Raw genomic sequence first — 22,255 nt, 5'->3', positions numbered from 1 at the left:
CTCTCTTCTCCTCTTGGTTTATAGTATTTAGCAGACTACAAAGCTCCCTCAACTGCTGTCTTCTGAATTTGCTCCATAGGGTGCTGCTATCAGGACTTCCTCGAACCTGACCTTGCAGGGTCTCCAGTGAGTCTGTGCTACCAGGGCTCAGGCTTCACCCTGCATGACCTGTGAGCAGCCCGGGAGGGAACTTCCTTGCTTCCCAGGACACCTCCCTCTCCTTTGGTTATACCCTTGTTCACTGAGTATCACTTTCAGTCTCTTGCAAGCAATTCCTCTTCTCTCTAAAGATTAAAATCACATTAACCAAAGGCTCAATTTTTCAAATTGTAGCCAGCTAGGCTGATCTTGCTGGTAATCTCACAGAATCTCCTTGCTGAGAGTATAATTACACAATTCCTTAGAGATGAATAAGGCTGATTGCCCAAATCTCTTTTTCTGCCTATTCATGGTCTCTTATTAGAAATTGTACTTTTTTCCCTTCAGATGTCAAAAATACATCAGAAGTAACACAACTGAAAAACTATTGAGAAGGAAGCTTCAGCAATGTTTGTGTTTGAACACTTGCTAAATCAGAACGATGGTGACCTAGAACTTAATGTAGTTTAAAAAACATAGTTTTAATAAAACTATAAAACTCTATTTTATATAGTTTTAATATTAATTAAAATGTATTTTAAATTAATTTAATCTTAGGTATTGATAGAAATCTTTATGACATGCAAGTATCATTGTAAATACAGTGATTTAAGTAGACAGAAACATAAGATTATGATAGATTCACCTCTTTTTGATATCATGCCCTTGATACAGACACTACATAAAACTTTTCAGGAATGAAAGAATTAAATGCAATGTACAAACTGCTCAATAGTTTTAAATGGATGGAGACACAGTTTCTCTCTCAGGACTGACTTGTCATTTTTACTATACAAATGAAATTGTGTGGGAATTACTCCAGGCACCATTCTCACTGTGTCTGGAAAAGACTGTACTCCCTAGAGGCTGTTGTTCAGGTGGAAATCTAAAGCATTTTCAACCCAGAGTGAAAGGTGCAGGGTTGGAGTCTCTGGGAGAGCCACTGGTGGGAGGTGAGGGCGGGTAGATAAAACCCCGAAAGAGGTCTCTGGAGCTGGTAGAGGAATGGTCCTTATGGGGCAAGGGAGAAGCAGAGAATGAGGATTTTAGCTGTGTGGATGAACTCCTTTGCCCCAGTGACTGCTTGCTTCATGGGACCACAGGAAGATTACTACCTATTTTCATATGCACAGATGAAACAGTTCAAGTTTACTAAATATTCACTCTTAATGCTCTGTAAAATATACTAAAAAGCATTTTAAACATTCAAGAATGTAAACACTTTTAGAGATTTTAAGCACTGTTACAGTACTAAGGAAGAGATAGATTCATAGTAAATGTTGATTGAGTAATCTAAGTTACTGAAGTGAAATTGTGATAGTCAAGCCAAAGTGTTAGGATGGCCTTAGTCCTGAGCCTAAGCAACTCCATTTTAAAAACTCCAGTTTGAAACCTGCAGTTTCACCAGGCACAACCACACAGCCCTCCAGTATGACCTCAAACAAGTTACTTCCCCTCACCCTGATAAACAGAGTGAAGCCCCTGGCAGGCTGTCCTCCCCTGATAAGAGGGAAAGGTGAGAAGATCAGGGTGGAGACCATCAGACCAGATATTTCTGACCCCAGAGTAAATGATATCACTGAGAAATCTGGTGGTAGCTGATAAGGATTGAAAGGGGAGTCAAAAAGTCCCCAAATTTAGTATAAATAATAGAGCAAATGAACAGGAATTCAGCCAGCTGAAACAAGGATGCACTCGAGCTGGAGAGCCTGATGAGGACCTGATATTCCATCACTTGTAATCATTTCCTGAGCCTCTGCATGATCCTCACCGCTCTCAAACTCTACCGCCTCATCTGGACCTTGGTGAGAGCCACAACTTCTCCCTACGACCCTCAATGGTCATCCACTCCACACCAGGAAAAGCTGCCTTGGTTCTGGACCTGGTCACTTCGGTCTGAGTGAGTGTGCATCTGCTGGACATAAGGCCTAAGGCTTAAGACTTTGGAACTTAGCATGCAGAGGAAATGTCTGTCATTAGACTGGCATGATTAAGTGTGTTTTTCAGTATTTAGAATTCATCTAGAATTGTTTGTTGTGAATTGATTATGTCTATCGCAGTGCCTAGCATTAAGGATTGTCATTTTTTGATTAAGAACCTGTAGAGTGAAACCATATTGAGTAATTTGAGTGAATAAAACACTGAAAGGGGCAGAAGCACTGGACATCCTTTATTTCTTCCCTCGACTGCATACATCACAATTTTGCCCCCCTCCCACCCTTGCGACACACAGTGACTCCATTTTGTTTAGTAACTCCATTTTGTAAAAAAAACCCATGCCAAGTAGAAAGGTCATGGTCAGGGCAAAATGTCCCTTTCCTTTTGCTACAGAAACCTTTAAGAACATGGAACTACCTAATGGGGCATTGTTTCTGTAACTAGGATAACGGGGCTCTGTTTCTGGAACTGGGGTGACTTGGCTAATTGTGATTGGCTAAGCGTCCCTCCGCCTGACTGCACTCTCCCGCTTTTATAACTTGGCTTAGTTGCATTGGCTTGACCCCCAAACATCCCTTTTGCATTTTTCAAGCTTATAAGGAGCACCCTTGCAATTGTTTGGGGCTGATCAGGGGAACAGCTTTATGTTCTGATCAGTCACCACTGGTGTGTTTCAATAAAGGCTTGATTCGATTATATGTGAGTGGTCTGGAAGTCAATTTATGAAACCTAGGGACAAAGTTTTAACTATAACAAAATAAAGGAGATTTAGGTCTAAATAAATGTGTGTTTATGCAAGAGTATGTGTGTCTGTGAGTGCACACCTGCCTTGGTAAAAATTAAAATGATAAATATTACTGTCTATACTGAAACTTGGAGAAATAATGTGAGATTAGTAGGTAGTAGAGTTTGTAGGAAGAGTTTTGGACAACATGTGAATAGCTCACTGTACAGACCTCATTTTAGCATTTAAAGAACTTCAGGGCTAAGTAAGCACCTTATAGAATTTCAGATGCTTGATGCCTTCCATATACAGAGATTAGAATTTTGCAATGTTACTTGTTTGGAACTCAAATAGCCAAATTAAAATATGTAGACAAGGAAAAAAATCAAAACAATGCAAATAATTATCTGTTAGCATACAAGAGTTCACAGTTTCCTTCATCATGAAACAGAAAAGCCTCTAGGCCACTCTGTGTGAAGCACGGTATCTGGATACACTCAGTTGGATCGTATGAGAAAATGCAAGATTTTCATGAAGAAAATCATGAAAACAGTCATTTCCTGATTTGATAGGTGAGTTCTTCACAGGGAGAATATTACTGAGTTTTTGAGAATCAAATGTACATAACATTTCAGAAGAATTCAATAAGTATTCTTCAGCAGTGATATTAGACATTGGGGCATTTCAGACAATGAGTAGTGTCACACAGAACACATTTTCAGTCATCTTATGTGTGGAATTCATAACTGGGAGTTTAGGAAATGGATTCATAGCACTGGTGAACTGTGTGGACTGGGTCAAGAGAAGAAAGATCTCCTTAGTTGATCAAATCCTCACTGCTTTGGCACTCTCCAGAATTGGTGTACTCTGGTTATCATTGTTAAATTGGTGGGTATCTGTGCTTTACCCAGTTCAATCAAGGACTGGAGAAATGGTAAAAAGGATTTATGTTCCCTGGACAATAACTAATCATTTCAGCATCTGGCTTGCTACAAGCCTTTGCATTTTTTATTTTCTTAAGATAGCTAATTTTTCTAACTCAATTTTTCTCTATCTGAAGTGGAGAATTGAAAAGGTGGTTTCAGTGACACTGCTGATATCTTGTTTCTCTTGTGTTTAAATATTGTACTGTTGAACACATACATTGATGTCTGGGTTGACAGATATAAAGGAAATAGGACTTTTCATTATAGTTCATGGAATCCTTCAGTATTTTCCACACTTCTTTTATTCACCAACACTATGTTCACATTCATACCATTTACTGTGTCTGTGACAACTTTTCTCCTGCTAATTTTCTCTCTCTGGAAACATCTGAAGAAGATGCAGCACAATGCCAGGGGGCTCAGGATCACCAGCACCATGGCCCATGTGAAAGCCTTGCAAACTGTGATCATCTTCTTGCTACTTTATACCACGTATTTCCTGTCCTTTCTTGTACAAGTTTGGAGCTCTGAGTTTCTGGAGAAAAGTCTGATCGTTTCATTTTGCCAAACTGCTGGAATTGCTTTTCCTTCAGGCCACTCATATGTCCTGATTGTGGGAAACAGTAAATTGAAAAAGGCTTGTCTTTTGGTGCTGCGGTGGCTGAGGTGCCGGTTCAAAGATGTGGAGCCCCCAGGTCCCTAGACCATGTCAAGGATCATCTTGTATATTCCAGAGAAAAATCAAAGCATAAGAAGTTCCTGTATTTATGAACTTATACTTTCAAATATCTTCTGTAATATGTAACCTTGTGAATTTTATGAAAGTGTGTTTGGAATAAGTACTGTTCTAACACATTTTAATCTTTGCCCTATACATTATATATACGTACATATTCATACACGTATCTAAATAGACATGTACACAGAAATCTATCAATGCAGACAACTTAACACATGAAATATTTATAGTAACAAAATATGAATATTGTATACTATTAACCTTTTTCTGACTATAAAAAGGGAAAATAATAAGATATGTATGTATACATGTGAGAAAACACTATTAAAATTGAACTTTATAATTTGTACACATAGAAATATTTCTAGTGTAAGAGTATGCCTAAAGTATCAGAAAAAATATAAAATATGGACATTTGTAAATCAGATGCACTAGATCTATCATTTTAAATGTAAGACCCAATTGACAAATTAAAAAAAAATTCCTGAGACATATTAGGCTTCTCTCTTCCTATTTTCTATCTACATTATCAAGTTTGAGAATTTTTGGAATATGTTTATCATTATTAGGAACGTACAATTCACATTTGGAAATGCGTTGTATTCTCCAATGTTGGCTATTTAAATTTTAATGCACAAAGATTCTATATCATGGCTCGTGGTAATTGTTTAACCAAGTATCACATTGGAAAGTTGATGTTTTTATTATACTTCATGTCATTATGTAGATGTTTTTTTTTTGGAGGGGGGGTTAGAAACAACCATATTGTCATAGGAATAGAAATTTACAGTTACTTTAGGGTGGCCAACACAATTATAATTACCATAATTTTTTTGTTATATTTACTTGTTATTAGTACTTATTATATGCCAGAAATGAAAGATAAACAAGAAAACTGAAGAAATTTATAAAATATACGAAAAATTTAGGATAAATTAGTTACAAGAGTGGAGATAAAAAGAGGGAAATGTGGTCATATACACTGTTTCAAGTGTTGTTTAATCTTTAGTAGGATATAATCTTGGTTACAGTTAGGAATGAAGAATTCCTTACTCTGGTTTATTCTCATAAAGAAATCTTTTAACACTCCTGGTTTTGTGTGTGGGATTGTTTTAAATCTTTCTAATATAGTTAATTCATTTATTTATTTGTGGAAAAATTATACTGTGAATATCCTTTTGATGTATCTTTTGGAAACATTCTAATGAGAAACATGCTATGAAATAAAAAGTGGGCTTCTGTAATAGCTAGTAAAAAGAGGATATTGTAATATTTATATAGCCGGTAACCTGAATATGTTTTATCTATTAGGACTAACATGTATGTAATATTATTTTTCACGTGAGATAACTGAGGTTCCAAGATGTTAAAAGACTAGTCCAGTAGTGTGTGAAGATGGTAGCAGAGTGTTTATAACTCCAGTAGAGGGAGTTCACCCCAAATGTAGATGAAGCATCAATAGCAAGAGATGTTCATAGTCACATATGAAATTTGGTGGAAAAAAGATCTTGTAAAATAATGTGAAATTTTGTGCTCATATTAAATTCCCTGTTAACATGTACACCAAATGTAGAGTACTAGTTTTTGTATGTCTGCTAATTCGTACCCAGCTGCCTTTCTGAACTGTCAGATGTGCTTTGTGTTTTAATATCATTCTCCTGGTGTCTGCAAATAGACTATCATATCATCTGCATATAATTACGTATAATGACTATTTTACTTCTTCTCTCCAATATTTTATAATTTTTTTCCTTTGGTGCTGTCTGCATCATGAAATGGCTCAAACTTTCAGAATATTGAATAGTTGTGGTGATAACTGACATTTCTATAAATAGTTTCCTATTGTTTTACTTAAAAGTGAAAAACTGACTTAAACTTTGAGATAAATGCCTTTTAAAATCATCTTCAGAGAGAAGCTTTCTCTTCTTATATTTTCTGATAAAACCTGTGCTAAAAGCATCAAATGTGTTTTATTTTATTAAGATCATCATTCGTTTCCCTTTCCTCTGACCAAAAAAAATGGCTTGACTTCTAGTATGTTAATTCTGTATGCAATGGAATCTCATATAAATAGTTACATTTCTAGGTATCCTTAATAAATTTGCAAAGTGAAATTCAGAATATTAGAGACAAAATGAAATTCAGAATATTAGAGACAAAATGAAATTCAGAATATTTACATAGTAATGACAGGTAATGCATAAAGCAGAACATAACTAATGTGAATCACATGATAAATCTTTTTTAAAAAATCACATGCTAGAAGACAAGTGATTCACATTTTCAAAGTGGATAGGAATGTAATTAAAATTATAAATTCTTGGCTTAATGTATGTCCTCAGGCATTATTAACATAATTTCATATTAAAAAGCACCTCCTCAGTGAAAATGCTTTACTAATGGATATACATCAGAAGGAGTGTTATGAACTGGTTTGTTAGGTCCCAAATCCACTGTTGAAGCCCTGTTTTTAGACATGGCATTTATGGGCATCATTAAGGTAAAGGGGGTTATAAAGGTGACCCAAATTCACTAAGACTGGTGACTTTCTGGGAAAAGAAGAGATATGAGGAACAGAGGGCAATGAACTTACAGAGAACAAGTCCTGTGAGAAGGTGGCCTGCCAACCAGCCAGCAAGAGAAGCTTCACCAGAACCACTGCTGGCTTCTAAATATTGGAAATCCAGCATCCAGACTGTGAAGAAATACATTTCTGTTGTTTAAGCCACTCAGTCTTTGGTATTTTGTTGTGGTATTTTGTTTAATTTGATCATTTAATAAAGATAAAATTTAAAAATTTTAATTTTAATTACAAAAATTAAAAAAAAGGAGGGAAAAATGAGTCATGTTGTACAAATGCAATGCTAAATATACAGAGAAAACAATTGTTGGATCTTTTAATTTAAAGCAAATATTAGATTATTAAGATTCTATATGAAATGATTTGCATGCATTTGCAACCATATTCAGTTATTTCCCTCATAACTTTTTAGTTAGTAAAGTTGTTTTAAAAACAAGGATATCTACATGACATGTATTGGAAGAGGGGACTAGTGCATGGGAATTTTAATACAAGGAAAGGCCTTAGCCAAGATAGAAAAGAGATAATTATTTAATTCAGACATGATTACAAAGAAAAGTGTTGTGTATATTAACAAGTATATGCTAATTAAAAATATTAAAAATTCTAAGTAAATTGCTAAATAGATAACTTTAAAAAAATAGCATGCCATCAATCTAAGACAAAGCAGACAAGGAGAGTTAGAAAAGAAAAGAAAAAGCAAGACAAACAATGATTATTAGATTAGAAATGAGTCCCATATTATCAGAAATCCCTAAATGAATTATGTTAATCATTAAAAAGAAGAAATACTCCAATTATTTTGACACATATATTTTATCATAACTATGTGCTCATCATTACATATTTTATATAATACAATTATATTTTATATAATACAATATCCTATTTTTCTACATTTATAAAGTTTATGTTTCTGTTTCATTAGTACATCTTGTATGCAAGACTTATACCTAAAATATATAAATAAAAAATGGTTGAAATTATTTTCTAAACATATAGAAAAATAAATGGTCAGAATATTGTTAGATGCTTTCCAATATCTATTTTTCAATTTTTGGTTATTGACTGAGACCCAGTATGCTGTGAATGTTCATGTCCAAAACCTAATTTCTGAACACCTTTGTTAATGAAAGATAAACTTTTATCTAATTAAAACACAAAGTTTTTACAATTTATTTAGCTTCATAATATGAAGCTGATTTGTGTACTAATACCCCAAACAAATAAAAGTTGTTGGAGCAATACTTTTATCAAATGAAATAGTTATTTTGGCGGAATGTATCAATATTTAAGGAGAGCTCTTTACATAATAAAGGGAAGAATGATTAATAAGATAATAATTAGGGTCATGGGTGCTTTAAATATATACGACCAAGAAAAGTGTATCAAAATTTTAAAATAGAGAAAACTGAATCTATGTAAATATTTCATAAGCTGATGGGTCAAGCAGAATTAGTAATTATAAAGAGAATGCAGTGTTGGGGCTGTAGCTCAGTGGTAAAGCTCTTGCCTAGCATGTGTGAAGCACTGGTTTGAATCTCAGCATTGCATATAAATAAATAAGTAAGTAAATAAACAAATATCCATTGACAACAAAAAATAAAATAAAAAGAGAATGCAAATAATTCAACTATGATTAATCTAATAAATAAATGCAGAATTCCTTACCAACAAAGAATACACAACATGCCAAAAAATCTTTAACTTTTGCCAACATAGATCTTAATAGAACCAAAAAGAAAAAAAAACCCTCAAAATATTTCAGAGTGATGCTTACACATAATATATTTTCTTAGTACTACTTTCAATAATAAACAATATTATTATGAACAGTAACACTTATAATAATACTTGGTATTTTACTAAGTAATAATACTAAGCAATATTATTATATAAATTGGAAAGGACATTATACTCTAATTCTGTGAACTCAAAAAACAACTCATTAGTATCATTCATAAATTTACATGTGAATGATAAGGACGGCAACACCTAGACTGAAGTTTGAAAATTTCAGATAAATCTGGAAAATTCATAAGTATGAATTCATTTAGTAGAAACAATGTTGAAAAGATGAATGTGTAGAATGATGTAGAAATATAGAAAGAAATGAGGAGGAAGTAGAGTAGTATTTACTTAGCTTTATTTTGAAAAGAAAACTATGCTTAGTGCTCCACACCTATAATCATGTTGAATGCTGAGAATACTGATTGCTCTTTGATGAATAAGGAAATTCAAGGACAAAGTATGGGGAGGTGTCTGGTGCCTCAACAGGGTGTTCTTCTTCCTGCCAAGGAAGAAGCCATCTAAGAAATTAAAGGCTAGAATAATTAGTGAGGAACAAAAGACAAAGAGTCAGAAAGAATAGTTTTAAAGAGAACTTGGAGCGCCTGATAGGTCCACATATAAGCTGAAGCTAGACAATTAGAATATGGCTCCCTGGTTTATTTAAGGGGATAAATCAAAGGCAGGGATAAGGTTTCAGGGGTGAGTCTTGCTTCCTGATGTCTTGCAGTCAGCAGGTTGATTGGCATGTTAGCAGGTTATGCCCATCTCAGAGGGGCTGAGCGGTTTCAGCAGGTTACCCCATCTCCCATGCGGTGTGGGACCTTTGGTAGAGCTGAGGGCCATGTTCACCTGCATCAGGTGAGGCACACCCTGTGGGAGTGCCACAAGAAGTTCCCAATACCAAACCTATCCCCTCACTGGCTTTGGTGCTAATGTGGTCCACATACAGCCCATGGATGTCTCTCCATAATGAAGAGATTAAAGACTTATCCTAAGGTTGCACAAGTAGTAAATAAAAAACGAAGTGCTGGCACAATCGATATGATTCCCCAGGTTGCATTTTTAAATACGTCACAATCTACATATACAGGCACCTTTTAGCATTTGCAGGAGATTGGTTCTAGCATGCCTTATGGCCACTGAGATAAGTGGATGCTCATTCCCTTATGAAAATTGGAATAGTATTTGCATTTAAACTTCACACATCCTCCCACACATAGCCAATTATCTCTAAATTGTTCACAATCCCTAAAACAATGTAAATGCTATGTAAATAGTTGTTATACTGACTCATTTAGGAAATAACAATAAGAAAAAAATCTGTACATAATCAGTAGTGATAAAATTGTTTTTAATGATTATTAACAATCCCCAGTTGATTGAATACACATATCTGATACAGAAACTGATTGTAATAGCTAAAGAAGAAATCAATGACACAGAAAACTAAAATAAAATGTACATGTATTATAAACCAAAGGACTCTTTTGAAAAACCAATTAATGGACAATAAGTATATACAGTATTAGAAACCCACTCTGTTGTAGTTAATAAAAACAAAAATTAGGGGATACTTACTTGCCAAAAGTATAATATTCAGAAAAAATGTAAATATTTCTTTCTTGGATTCAAAGCATGGACAGCTTTACTACACTTGTCCCCGGGGTAGATGGTGGACCATAGAACCCAACTGTCAGCAGCTTTTCCTAGTAGCCCCTCAAATGTTTTCACAGATAGTAACACGGGCAAGACATCTATCTGTGAGCAGCTTTTCCAGCACCCACAAGGTGGAATGCTGGAAAGGTCTAGAAAGTACATTTCCAACCATTTATGGTGGCTCTGCTGGGTGAACCATGGCTGCGCTGTCCTAAATGGCGTCTTGCTCTTAACCTTGGGATGGTGTGTGCATGCACATGCGCACACACACGCACACACGCACACGCACACACACAGGAACACTGTAGACTCCTTGTTGGTTGCCACATGTTAGCCCTAGGGGTACTTGTTTCTTCTGTCAGAAGTTTTTATATTCTGTGGAGTCATCTTCTTTCGTGTCAATCTCTTGTTATTCTCCATTATGCTGTTGTAGTTAATAATTCTTTATGTTAAACTTTCCTGCTCAAATTTGAATGTGGTCTGGCTTTTATTTGCACCTGATCCCTAACAGATTTTGAAACTTTATATAAGCAAAATTTCAATTGAGCCTTAAGTGGAAGGAAGTCATAACACAATAAATGAATCATACTACATCTTTGCAGAAATACTATGCTTAATAGTGAAATGTATAATCTTTTACTGATTCCAGAATTAAGAGTTGTTTTATGCTACAATTATTAGACAGTAAAATGAGAAAATATAAAAAAAACCCTCATGACAATTTGAATGCAAATGACAAAGCAGATTTATTTCCCAAACAAATACATTGTGTTTTTCTATGAATAATCCAACATAATCCACAAAGAAATAATCAGTAACTTTATTGAACATAATAAGTAAGTTTAGGAAAATGACCAAACATAATATTAAGGTGTAACCATGCACCAGTACTACATAAGTAGAATATGATATTTGAAACTGGACTTTTTCATGATAACAAAAAAAAAAGAAAGAAAAAGAAAGGTGCCTAGAAATAAGTACCATCCACCACATTTTATTGAGACATCTATTAATTTGAACTAAAAAAAAAACTAAAATAACTGAATAAAAGTAGATAGATAGCATGTACTTGGGAGGATAGAATCAGTTTCCCCAGGTATCTATTGTGTCCCAATGTTTGTATGCAAGATAATTCCAAGGAAAATCAAAGTGGGTATCAGGAATGTCTATAATATACCTTAATATTTTAGTTATGGAACATTGAAATATTAAATAGTGTCAGGAGTAAGCACTTGTATAAAAGGCCTAAGTATGAGAGGCATGCTTGATAAAGATTATGGGCTAAGAAGCTTGACAGTGAGGGAAGAGGATTTAAATCTCTGAGACCTATTTTGAAAATTACAGGATACTGATCCATGTGTTTTATTTCTTAGAACTTGTTTAGAAACCAAATGAAAGGTGTGGGTGGTGGTGGTCAATGTGTGTGGCTGTGTTTACGCCTTGTGAACACTAATGCTATGTGTCAGTACTAGTTCTTAGTACCTAGTTGGAGGGAGGAGTAGCTTTCATTGGGACTCTTAGTAAAAGCTAGGGAAATTTTAAACTTTCCTATGTAGATCCAATGTTTTAAAATAAACTCTTAGTGATAATGAACTATTCAAATTATCTCACATGGCTTAAGTTTATTTATCAATTTAGGCATTTCTGGCATATTCAATGTGTTAGGTTTTAAAATTAAAATTCAAAATTTTACTAGCTGACATTCAAATTGGATGAACCCAAATTATGTAAAGATAGACAAGGGAAGAAGCTGTAAAATCATGAAAGAGAATAAGTCTTCATTTGCAAGTTAGCAAATGAGAACTCAGCTTTTCCTCAATGCCTGCTATGAAAGATTCCAGCCTGTGCCAAGGACATAAATTAAATAGGAGTTATTTTGAACTGTTATGGGTCTAACAACATTTTCCATGAAAACACCACTGACTCATCCTTTAGCATCCCATCCTGCTTCAGAACAATGAGTGCATTAGATATGACTTTCAGCCACCACACTTAATACATTTTCTACTGAGCATCATTTCCATCCAATTAATGGAAGAAGTTGTTGGAACTTTTGTCTATGTTTTCATAGTACAATTAACTTCAGTTACTGGGTTGAATGACAAAATTTTTCTCAAGGAGCTGAGCTAATTCTCTCTGCTCTTGCCATATTGATATGCTCAACCATAAAGAAGATTGAAATTATGTCATTTACTAGTAAATGTATAAAAATGGAGAACATAATGTTAAGTGACATAAGCCAGACTCAGAAAATCAAGGGTCAAATATTTTCTATAATGTGTAGAGGCTAGAGTGAAATACAGGAAGAAAAGGGGTAGGAATCCCATGAAAACAGAAGGGAGATCAGTGGAGTAGAGGACAGGGATTGAGGGGAGAGAGAACATATGGGTAAAGGGAGTTACTATGGAATGAAATTGACCAAATTATGCTATGTATACATGTCAGTATACCACAGTCAATTCTGCCTTTATGTCTATCTATAAAGGGCCAATAAAAAAGTAAATAAATAGAAGGAACCAGTGTAGTAGAAGAAATGGAATAGGGGGAGGGAGGAAAGGGGGGAAAGAGGAAGTACAAGAGACTGAAAAGGAAAAAATTATATTCCATGCATTTTTGATTATGTCAAAATTATACATACTATTAAATATAACTATAATGCATTAATAAAAACATTAAAAATAAGTCAAATCAAATCAAATAAACCTATGACATCAAAAAGCAAAACTGTGATCAACCTAGGTATATAAGATGGACAAGTAAGAATTATTGTTGTGGTTGTCTGTGTGGTAATCAGCCATTTTGGTAACTGGCTTACTAATAGCCTCAGCATATTTCATATTTTATTTAGTTGATATGGTCAGTTTCTTCAACATAATTTTTCTTAACCTAAAAAGAAGAAATAAGAGTGTCATTCCAGAGATTATTTTGAGAATGTTGGCTTAAAAAAATCTTACATTTGTAAACATTGAAGAGACCATGTAGATGAATTACCATAAAAGAAATAGGACTTTGAAGATGAAATGAGGAACAATGCAACCCTTTCAAATATGACCATATTCACACTAGAAACTTCACACTCCTTATTACTTAACTGATTTTTTTTTTTGCTATTAATCTAAACATTGCAAACATCTCAGGAAGATGTAGTTCCAAGCCATATGATACCAAGATCCCAGCACCTAGGTCCACATGGAGGCCTTGCAAACTGTGGTGTTCTTCCTCTTGGCATTTTCCATATGACTTTCTGTAAACATATCAGTTTGGAATTCCAACATTGTGGAATAAATCCATTCTCTTGCTCATCTAGGTTACTAGCATCATCTATCCTTCAAACTTTTCTTTCTTTCTTTTTTTTTTCCTTCAAACTTTTCATTCGTTGTTAGTTGTAGAAACAAGAAGCTTTTGAAAAGGGCTTTCTCTTGGTTCTGTGGCAGGCAAGGGGCTTGTTGAAAGCACAGAAACTTTTAAATCCACAGATCAGCAATAAGTACATGTTGTGAAATCTAGCAAAAACCAAATTGATGGAGTCTGTAACATTATGTTTGCTACCCTCTTTTCCAGCATGTGGGTCTGTTATGGTTTGGATCTGGAATGTATTCCAAAGTCTCATACATTTAAAGCTTGGTCCCCAGTACAAAAATATTCAGAAATGGGGATTTGGGGAGTGATTAGATCTTGAGGGGTTAATTAATGCACTGAGAGCTAAATGGACTACTGGGAGGTGGGACCCAGTTGAACAAAGTAGGTCACCAGGGACTTGCTTTGGAAGAGGTTGTCTTCTCCCCAGCCTCTTCCTCTCCCTCTTTTTTTGCCTCCCAGCTGCCCTGATCTAACAGCTTACTTCTGCCAATCCCCTGCACTCTGGTGTGTCTGCCTTGGAGCCAGCTGACTGAAATTTGTGAAACCATGAGACAACAATAACCTTTCTTCCTTTGAGTTGTTTCTGTCAGATATTTTGATCATAGTGATGACAAACTAACACAAATAGTTGGTGGTAGGAGTGGGGTCATGTCATGTGGTTCAAAATCCTTTGGTATTGGTTTGTGGGAGAAGTTTGGAAATATTTGGTGATGGAGGTAGGAAAGCCCTAGCATGCTATAAGCAGAGGTTAATGGGCAATTCTGGTGTGAGCTCAGAAGACTTGAATGTTGACAGGTCTGCAGACCAAAAGGCTGTGCATCTGAGGTTTCAGGTGGGAATGAGGACTGTACTGGGGATTGGATTAGAGGTAAAATGTTACCTTCTGGCTAAGAACTTGTCGACATTTTGTCCGTGCCCTTAGATTTGGGGTAACACTGATTAATCTGGTGGAGAAAATTTCAAGGTCATGACATTCAGGCGTTGGTGTGGTGATACTGGTTGATTGTGTGGGCTCTCTCTCATCCAGTGAGGAGGTCCACGGAACAGGGTAGAGGAGAGTGTGGCTGCGGAGTCACTAATCAAGACCTTCGGAGACCAAGCAGGAAGCAGGTCTGATTTTATTGTGCAGTTACCATGTATATATACTGAGGCAGTAGCTAAGTAGATTACAGGCAGCCACCAATGCAGTTTCCGCTAACTGTCCTTGCGGCGACCAATTGAGGAGTGGGCCAGAGAGCAAACACAGGGACTGCAACACATGGCCTCACGCCCAGGGCTGTGCCCACGGGGTAAGCAACCTGCTGCTCACGCACCTAGCACGAGGGAAGTGGCCTGCCACTCAGATGCCCTTAACGTGTGCCATGTATGCAGTACTCCATGCACTTGTTTCCCCAGTTCATTTAACCAGATTTACTGTAAGAACTGGAAGTAAAGACAGGGCAGAAAGATTTGAAAATCTTTGGTTAGAAAAGCATATGCAAAATCGGGGCCAAGGAAGATATGGTTGCTGCAGAGATGAACTCTATTAAAGAGAAGCCAAATACTTTGCATGGAAACAATACAGAAGTTGTCTTGAGGGCATCTTAGACATCACCAAGACCCTGCCCACCACAGGTTCAATGAGTAAAAATGAACAACTCCTTTGAAAGACAATCCTTTGCGAAGGAAGGCCTAAGGAGCACTAGTCCTACAGGGCTGTCCAGGATGTTGTTTCTCAGGATTCATTTGACCATGTTCAGCCAACAAGGCAATCAGAGCCACTGCAGCCATGGTCAAACGGGGACTGAAGACTGCAGTCTCAGCAGAACTTGGCACCCTTCACACAGTGCTGGTTTTGCAGGAATAAAGAATACAAGAGTTATGGGGATATGGAAAATTCCACCAGAAGGCCCTGGGGAAAAGGCAATGTATGGCAGGGTCTGTGTTCCTGCAGGCAGCACACCTTGGAGAGGACAATGTGTAAAGTTTTGATGATGAAGCTGAAGCTACAATGGAGATGCCAAGAAGTTAGAGATACTAGGAATATGTAATGTCTGCCAAGGAAAGCTACAAGCAGTAAGCAGAACTAGTTCAGGACAGAGGCCATGTGGGCTGAAACCAACAAGATCATAGGGACAAAACTGACCACTCTTTGGGATACACATCTTGCTACCATGTGCCCCAGATGCTAGATGTGGAGCCACAGAATTTAATGTTTTTCCTGCTGTGTTTTCATGCCATCTCTTCTTTCTAGACGTCTACTCCTGTTTTTTGGAATGGGAATGTTTGCTCTGTACCACTACATGTTGTAAGTATATGACTTTATTTTTTTTATTTTTATAGGGACTCAAGCTAAGAGTCTCCTTTGAGTCTCTTGGAAACATTGGGCTTAAACTTTTGAACAATACTGGAAATGATAAGACTCTGGGAACACTTGGAGATGGACTGAAAGCATTTTGTTTTGTGAGATGTGTATGAGCCTTTGGGTAAAAGGATAGAGTATTATGGTTTGGACCTAGAAAGTTCCCAATGTCTCATGTATTGAAGCTTGGTCCCCAATTAAATAATGTTCAGAGGCAGGGATTTGGGGAAGTGATTAGATCATGAAAGCTCTGACCTCATCAGTGGATTAATCTGTTGATAATGAAATGGACTACTAGGAGGTGGGACCTTGTGGGAAGAGATCTGTCACTGGGAATGTGCCCTGGAAGAGTTCATCTCCTTGGCTGTTCCTCTTTCTCTGTTTCCCTGCTGCCATGAAATGAGCATCTTTTCTTCAGCACATCCTTCCACATGATGTTTCTGACTTGGAGCTAGCTGACCATGAACTGAAACTTCTGAAACTATTGACCAAAATATAGCTTTCCTCCTTTAAGTTGTTAATGTCAAATATTTTGATCATAGCAATAAAAAAATGAACAATACAATGTTTTTGAGTAATTTATAAAAACATATGCCCAAAATTTTATCTAAGATTATTAAATAAAAGGATACATGAATGTGTATGTTTTCTGTGTCTATGGCATACAGGAAAGATTCACAATAACATACCTTTAAAAGTTTTTAGAAGGTAACATAGTTATGCAAAAAATGATTGAGAATTTTTTAGAATCATGAGATTATGTCTGTTTCACATACATGCATTGGGTTATCCTCCACTGGAAGAATTTATGATTTATTTTCTGCATTATGTAATGTCATCACTTGTAGGGCAATCACAGGCATTTTTTCTTGCAACATGAACCACACTTATGTATTAGAGTGAGTTTAGATTCCTCTGTTTGAATCTCCTACTTTATTGGATGCAAAAACTATCACATTTAAAGCATATTTTAGCTTTTTTGAGATAGATTTATTTAATCATAAATTCTTATTAAAAATATAAAAGATTATTAATTTATGCTTAGTAGATAGTAAAATCACTGTAAAAATATGAACATAATAAATGAAGAGTGGTGAATATATTCTGAGTCAATTTTTGTTATGTATACCAAGTACAGTACTGAAGAATATTAGTTTTAATACAAACACAAGAAAAGCTCAGAAAAAGATTATTTCCATAGTGGGAATTAAGAAGAAAAGACCTTGATCATGACCTGGTTTCAAAGCAGTCACACATTTTCATTTGCCATTAGAAAAGCATTTCTTTCAGTTCCTCAGTAAAGGAAGACCTTCTTGAGACCGAGATCTGATTTTAAAAGTCGGTTTTTGTTTAAGGTACTTTTTGGCCACTATAAATTATTTTTTATTGGTGTTATATAATTACATGTAATAGAATTCATTATACCACCATCTTTCATTCTTAAAATGCCTTTCAATTTATTATGAGAATATTATAATCTTTAATATCATAAAAGTACTCATTTAAATAATGGCATAAAGTTATTGTAGTAACTAAGTGAATTTTTCTGAAAATATTAAAATATCACCTATGAAATCCACATAATAATTATAGGGGTTTACTTTAAGATCTAGTTTCTTATAATCTTGTGTAAAATGCAGAAACAAGAATATGTTGACAATTTTATTAATAGCAAGTTCTATTATTAGGAAATGTATAACCTTATTCAACAACTGAGTTCTATGTGACTATGCTAATTTTAAGTGTAATAAAAATTTAACAAAGTGGTTAAACCTTCAGATAGATCATGTCCACATCTGTTTATCTGTTTGCCATGACCTGCATAGCTGAACCCTAGAAACTGGCTAGGGGTGATGGGGGATTAGGAAAGTCACACAAACATTTACAAAGAGAAATCTGGGATCAGTTGGGACACTGACCTCTGGTGGAGGAGCAGTGACCCAGAGATAGCACAACATGTTTATTATGTAAGTTTTATCATTGAAAAGTTATTTGTGGGAAAATTTCTTCAAATCAGTCAGGCTTGAAGTTTACAGAGCTTGCAAGTTATTGTTGTTATCTTCTTATGCTCAAGATTCTATCAAGATTATGATCAAGATTCTATTGGTGTCTGGGCTCAAGGTCAAGACTATTATTGTATTATATCTTTACATAGAATTTCCTCAGGTAGGACATTACCATAGCTCCTGGGAAATCTCATTATGCACCTTTGCACAGAAAATTCCCAGGCTAAAGCACAGCCACAGCTCCAAGGCAGTCAAAGACCATGGTTCATCAAGTCACCATTCTCCATAATCTATTTATTTCTTTATCATTCATCTCCTTGGTGCAATGCAGGTACCATGGGAGCAGAGATGAGATCTATGTTATTTGCTGTTGACTTCTAGGACCTACGAGTCAGCACATAGAATAATTCATCAAAAATGGCATTCAGCTGAAGAAATTAATGAATGAGTTAGTTTTATCAGGATTGAAGAACAATGAAAACAAAACCCATCACAAAATCAGGGGTTGCTTGGTTTTTTGATCCTGGCTTTATGTTTTGGTTACAGGATTACCCAAATAGCTTATCTGAGATATGCTGATAGTAAAAACATAACTATTGTACAATTCCCTATTGTATAATAGGGAAAATATTGCAGAATTTGCCCTTGATGAAGCTATGTTAGGTTTGTGAAGATAAGCTTGAAAATCAAGTTAAATGGTACTTATCACAAAATGGAAGTTTTAAAAAACACATAGAGGTTCACTATAAGTATATATGTATACTTTTATTGTGAAGGATATACTATCATGATGATGTTTTCTAGTAAGCTATTTTTCCACAAAAACAGCACTTCAGTTTTAAAGCATATTTAGCATCCTGGTTCTGTCCTAAAATAATAATTTAATATACAATATCCTTTCTAAACAAGTGTTTTTTTTTAAATAAATACTACCATGTTGTAAACTCACCAAGGGAACAAACAAAAATTAAACAACTCAATGAACAGCCTAGCTTGGGGATTCCAAAACCTTAGTGAATGGAATTAAGGCAGTGTCATTTATTTGAGAAGGAAGGCCAGTGCAGCAAAGTGGAGGACACATGGAAACTGAGCCACAAGAAGGAGGGAAGCCATGTGATTTGGTGTGTGACTCTGCTGGTGGCTTCTTCACCAGGAGCTGAGAGGCAGCATGATGGTCAACACATGTGAGCACTTGGCCCCCAGGACTTTTCCAGGAGAGTTCAAGGGGAACCAGATTTATCCTTATCAAAAGAAAAGAGAGAGGAACAGATTTTTCTCAGCTCTCTTCTGTTTTCCATTGGCCAGAGTTTACCTTACCAGTATCATCATCTCTGTTTTTCTGCCCTAAATCATCCAGCCCCCTGAGGACCATTTGTAAACCAAGATCTGATGCTGAGAGTATGGAGATCACTTTCAAGTGCATAAGGGGAGAATAATCTGGATCACACAAGATGCCAACCAAGATATTAAGTATAATTAGGGAATCTGAGAAACCACATAATTTTGTCTTCAAAACAGTTCACCCCTTGTGCCACTCAGTGAGATCATGCCCTGCAATAGTGTCTGGCTTTATAAATGTTATGACTTGTATAGTCACAAGGGGGACATACTGAGGGGGCCCTATGCTTGTTTTAATGCTCTGCTCTTGCATTTTTGTTCTCAGATGCAGGGTACTCCTGTGCTGAAGAGGGGATGGCCTTGCAGCAATTCAGTAGGAGTGTATCTCCTCTTTCCCTGTGAGTGCTTTAGAGGCACACAGTGGCCTTGATCACCACAAATCCCTCCATCAGGTTTGATCTGCTAAATCATCATACTCAATGGGCAGAGCATCTTGGACTTCAGTCTGCACCACTGGTAGAGTCCTCTCTTGCTCTGGGTCCACTTGAAACCATCAGCCTTTAGGGAAATTCTATAAATGGCCCAGTGCAATGTCCACAAAGGTGGCATATGTTGCTTCTTTTCTTAGTAATAGGAAATAAGGATAGGGCAACAATACGTTTATTTTAGAAAGGATGTTACAACAGGTGGATTGGACCATTGAAAGTCTCAAGATGTCACTGATGTTGGGGTCTCTGAGTCTTCTCAGTTTTATTTATTTTCTTACAAGAATTTTCTTGTCTTAAAGTACTACGGTATTTTCAGTACTTGAGAACCTAAGTAGAAATGTATTTGTGTGTGTGTGCAAAATTATGGTTAACTCCTTTCAATGACTTGCATTTGGTACAGTCAGCATGCAAAACTTGTCACAAATAAAAAATTAAAAGAGACACTTTAACCTTGTTTAAATATACCCCATAAAAATAATAAATATACCCCATACAACATTGATGGGAATGAATGCAGTTGCTGTTTATCTCTCAGGGATGACTTGTCATTTTGCTGTATGGATGAGAAGTTTGAGAATTATCCTTGTTTCTAGTGTCACCTTGATTGAAAAAGATTGTCTTTATCTTTCTAATAGCTATTTTTCAGGTGGAAAGTGAAACTGTTCCCCATACAGAACAGTGGGGCCATAGAGAGAACTGCTCAGGGATGAGTGTGGCCCTTGATGGGACCCAAGTTCTGTCTCTTTTCTGAAAGCCCACAAAGCTCCACTACCAGAACCCCCTTCACATAGCCCAGCCCCTGGGCCTGCTTCCTTTTCTCTTTGTCTGTTTTGCAGAGCTCTTCTTTTCTATGTGGAAAGAGATAAATCATGAGACCTTCCTGCCTCTACACTGATGGTATGTTTGCACTTCTGTTCTTAGGAGTTTTTCCTTAAAAATCTCTCATGCTGGGCTAATGTACGTTCTGTCAGTATGTCTCTTTCTTAAATGTTGGGCATTCATGAATATTTCCATCATATTGGTTTCATTTCTTTGCTCAGTATTGTTTCAGGGCCTTTTGTGTGGGTTCAGCCCTACACACTGGAATATCCTGTCTTCCTCTGCCATCTTTAAGGTTTATGATACATTTTTCTGCTGATTTTGGAAGTCATTGATGGTCCTTTGTTTACTCTTTAATTTTATTGTACAATTTTCTCATGCTGCCTATTCCCCACCTCTTTCAGGCAGCATATCATCCTCCATCTATCTTGTTGCCTTGGTGATGATCATGGATGTGAGTGGAGGTTGGATAAAATCTGAAGCCCTGTGGTGTAGTTGAAGAAGTGATCCCTACTAGGCAAGGGGCAGGCAGTGAATGAGGAGGTTCTCCATGTGTGGATGAACTCATTTGCTTCAGTGGCTGCTTCACAGCTCAACAGGAGGATTCTCACTTCTTTTCAGATAGCATAGTACTAATACTGCATCAATGATACTTGAAAGTATTTTGAAGCCATATCTTTATGACTATCACAGTACTAAGCAAGAGAAAGATTCTTATGAAATGATGAATAAGTAAAAACCTGAATTTTGGGATTAGAAAAAATGAGTTGGTATCTGGATTCAAATCAATGTTTGTTTCTGAGTTTGTGTGTGTGCATGCATGACCTTGTAAAAGGTAAAATGATAGATATGTACATTCTGCTGTGCCAAGCATTTTATATATATATATATGATTATAGGATAACTATCATGCTTTGAACATCATTGGAAAAATGTCTACATAGGACCTAATTTTGAAGTGTTTAAAACCTCAGTGATTAGGAAGTCCTGTATACCAGTTTAGAATCTAATTATATGCTATATGTGTTAGTATTTTGTAAGGTTACTTGCCCATGACTTAAGTAGTCTGACTAAAATATGTAGTTAAGGGAAAAATAGCAAATCAATGCAAATAAATGAATCTTTATTTGCATTTGAGTACCTGAGATTTCAGCATTTCCTTCAGCATCAACTACAAAAAGCAACTGTGTGTAAGAGCACAATATCAGGATGATGCTTAGCTGTGCTGTCTGGGAAATCACAAGATTTTCATGAAGAAAGCTGTGAACCAACTCATGAGCAAATCTTGATGTTTGCTGGTTTGACCTTGAAGATGGGAGTTTTGTCATGAATTAATTATACATAGCCTTTTAGATGGATGCATTAGCAAATCTTCAGTGATTTTAGTCATTGGAGTTTTTCTAACAGACA

At 36.0% G+C, this 22,255-nt stretch overlaps 1 protein-coding gene across 1 annotated transcript; it reads left to right on the top strand.

Moving 5' to 3' along the window:
* The first annotated feature begins 3,491 nt into the window (after nt 1-3,491).
* LOC124086964 (taste receptor type 2 member 14-like) lies at nt 3,492-4,429 on the top strand. Its single transcript, XM_046435485.1, is given in 2 exon segments — nt 3,492-3,897; nt 3,900-4,429. Coding segments are annotated over 2 exon segments (936 nt in total).
* The last annotated feature ends 17,826 nt before the right edge of the window (nt 4,430-22,255 follow it).

Source organism: Marmota monax, unplaced genomic scaffold (genome assembly GCF_021218885.2).
Source record: "Marmota monax isolate L192 unplaced genomic scaffold, Marmota_monax_Labrador192_F-V1.1 WCK01_AAM20220418_F8-fsc00012, whole genome shotgun sequence".
Taxonomy (NCBI): Eukaryota; Metazoa; Chordata; class Mammalia; order Rodentia; family Sciuridae; genus Marmota; species Marmota monax.
Note: the sequence above shows the minus strand (reverse complement) of the source record. Positions and strands in the feature narration are given on the sequence as shown.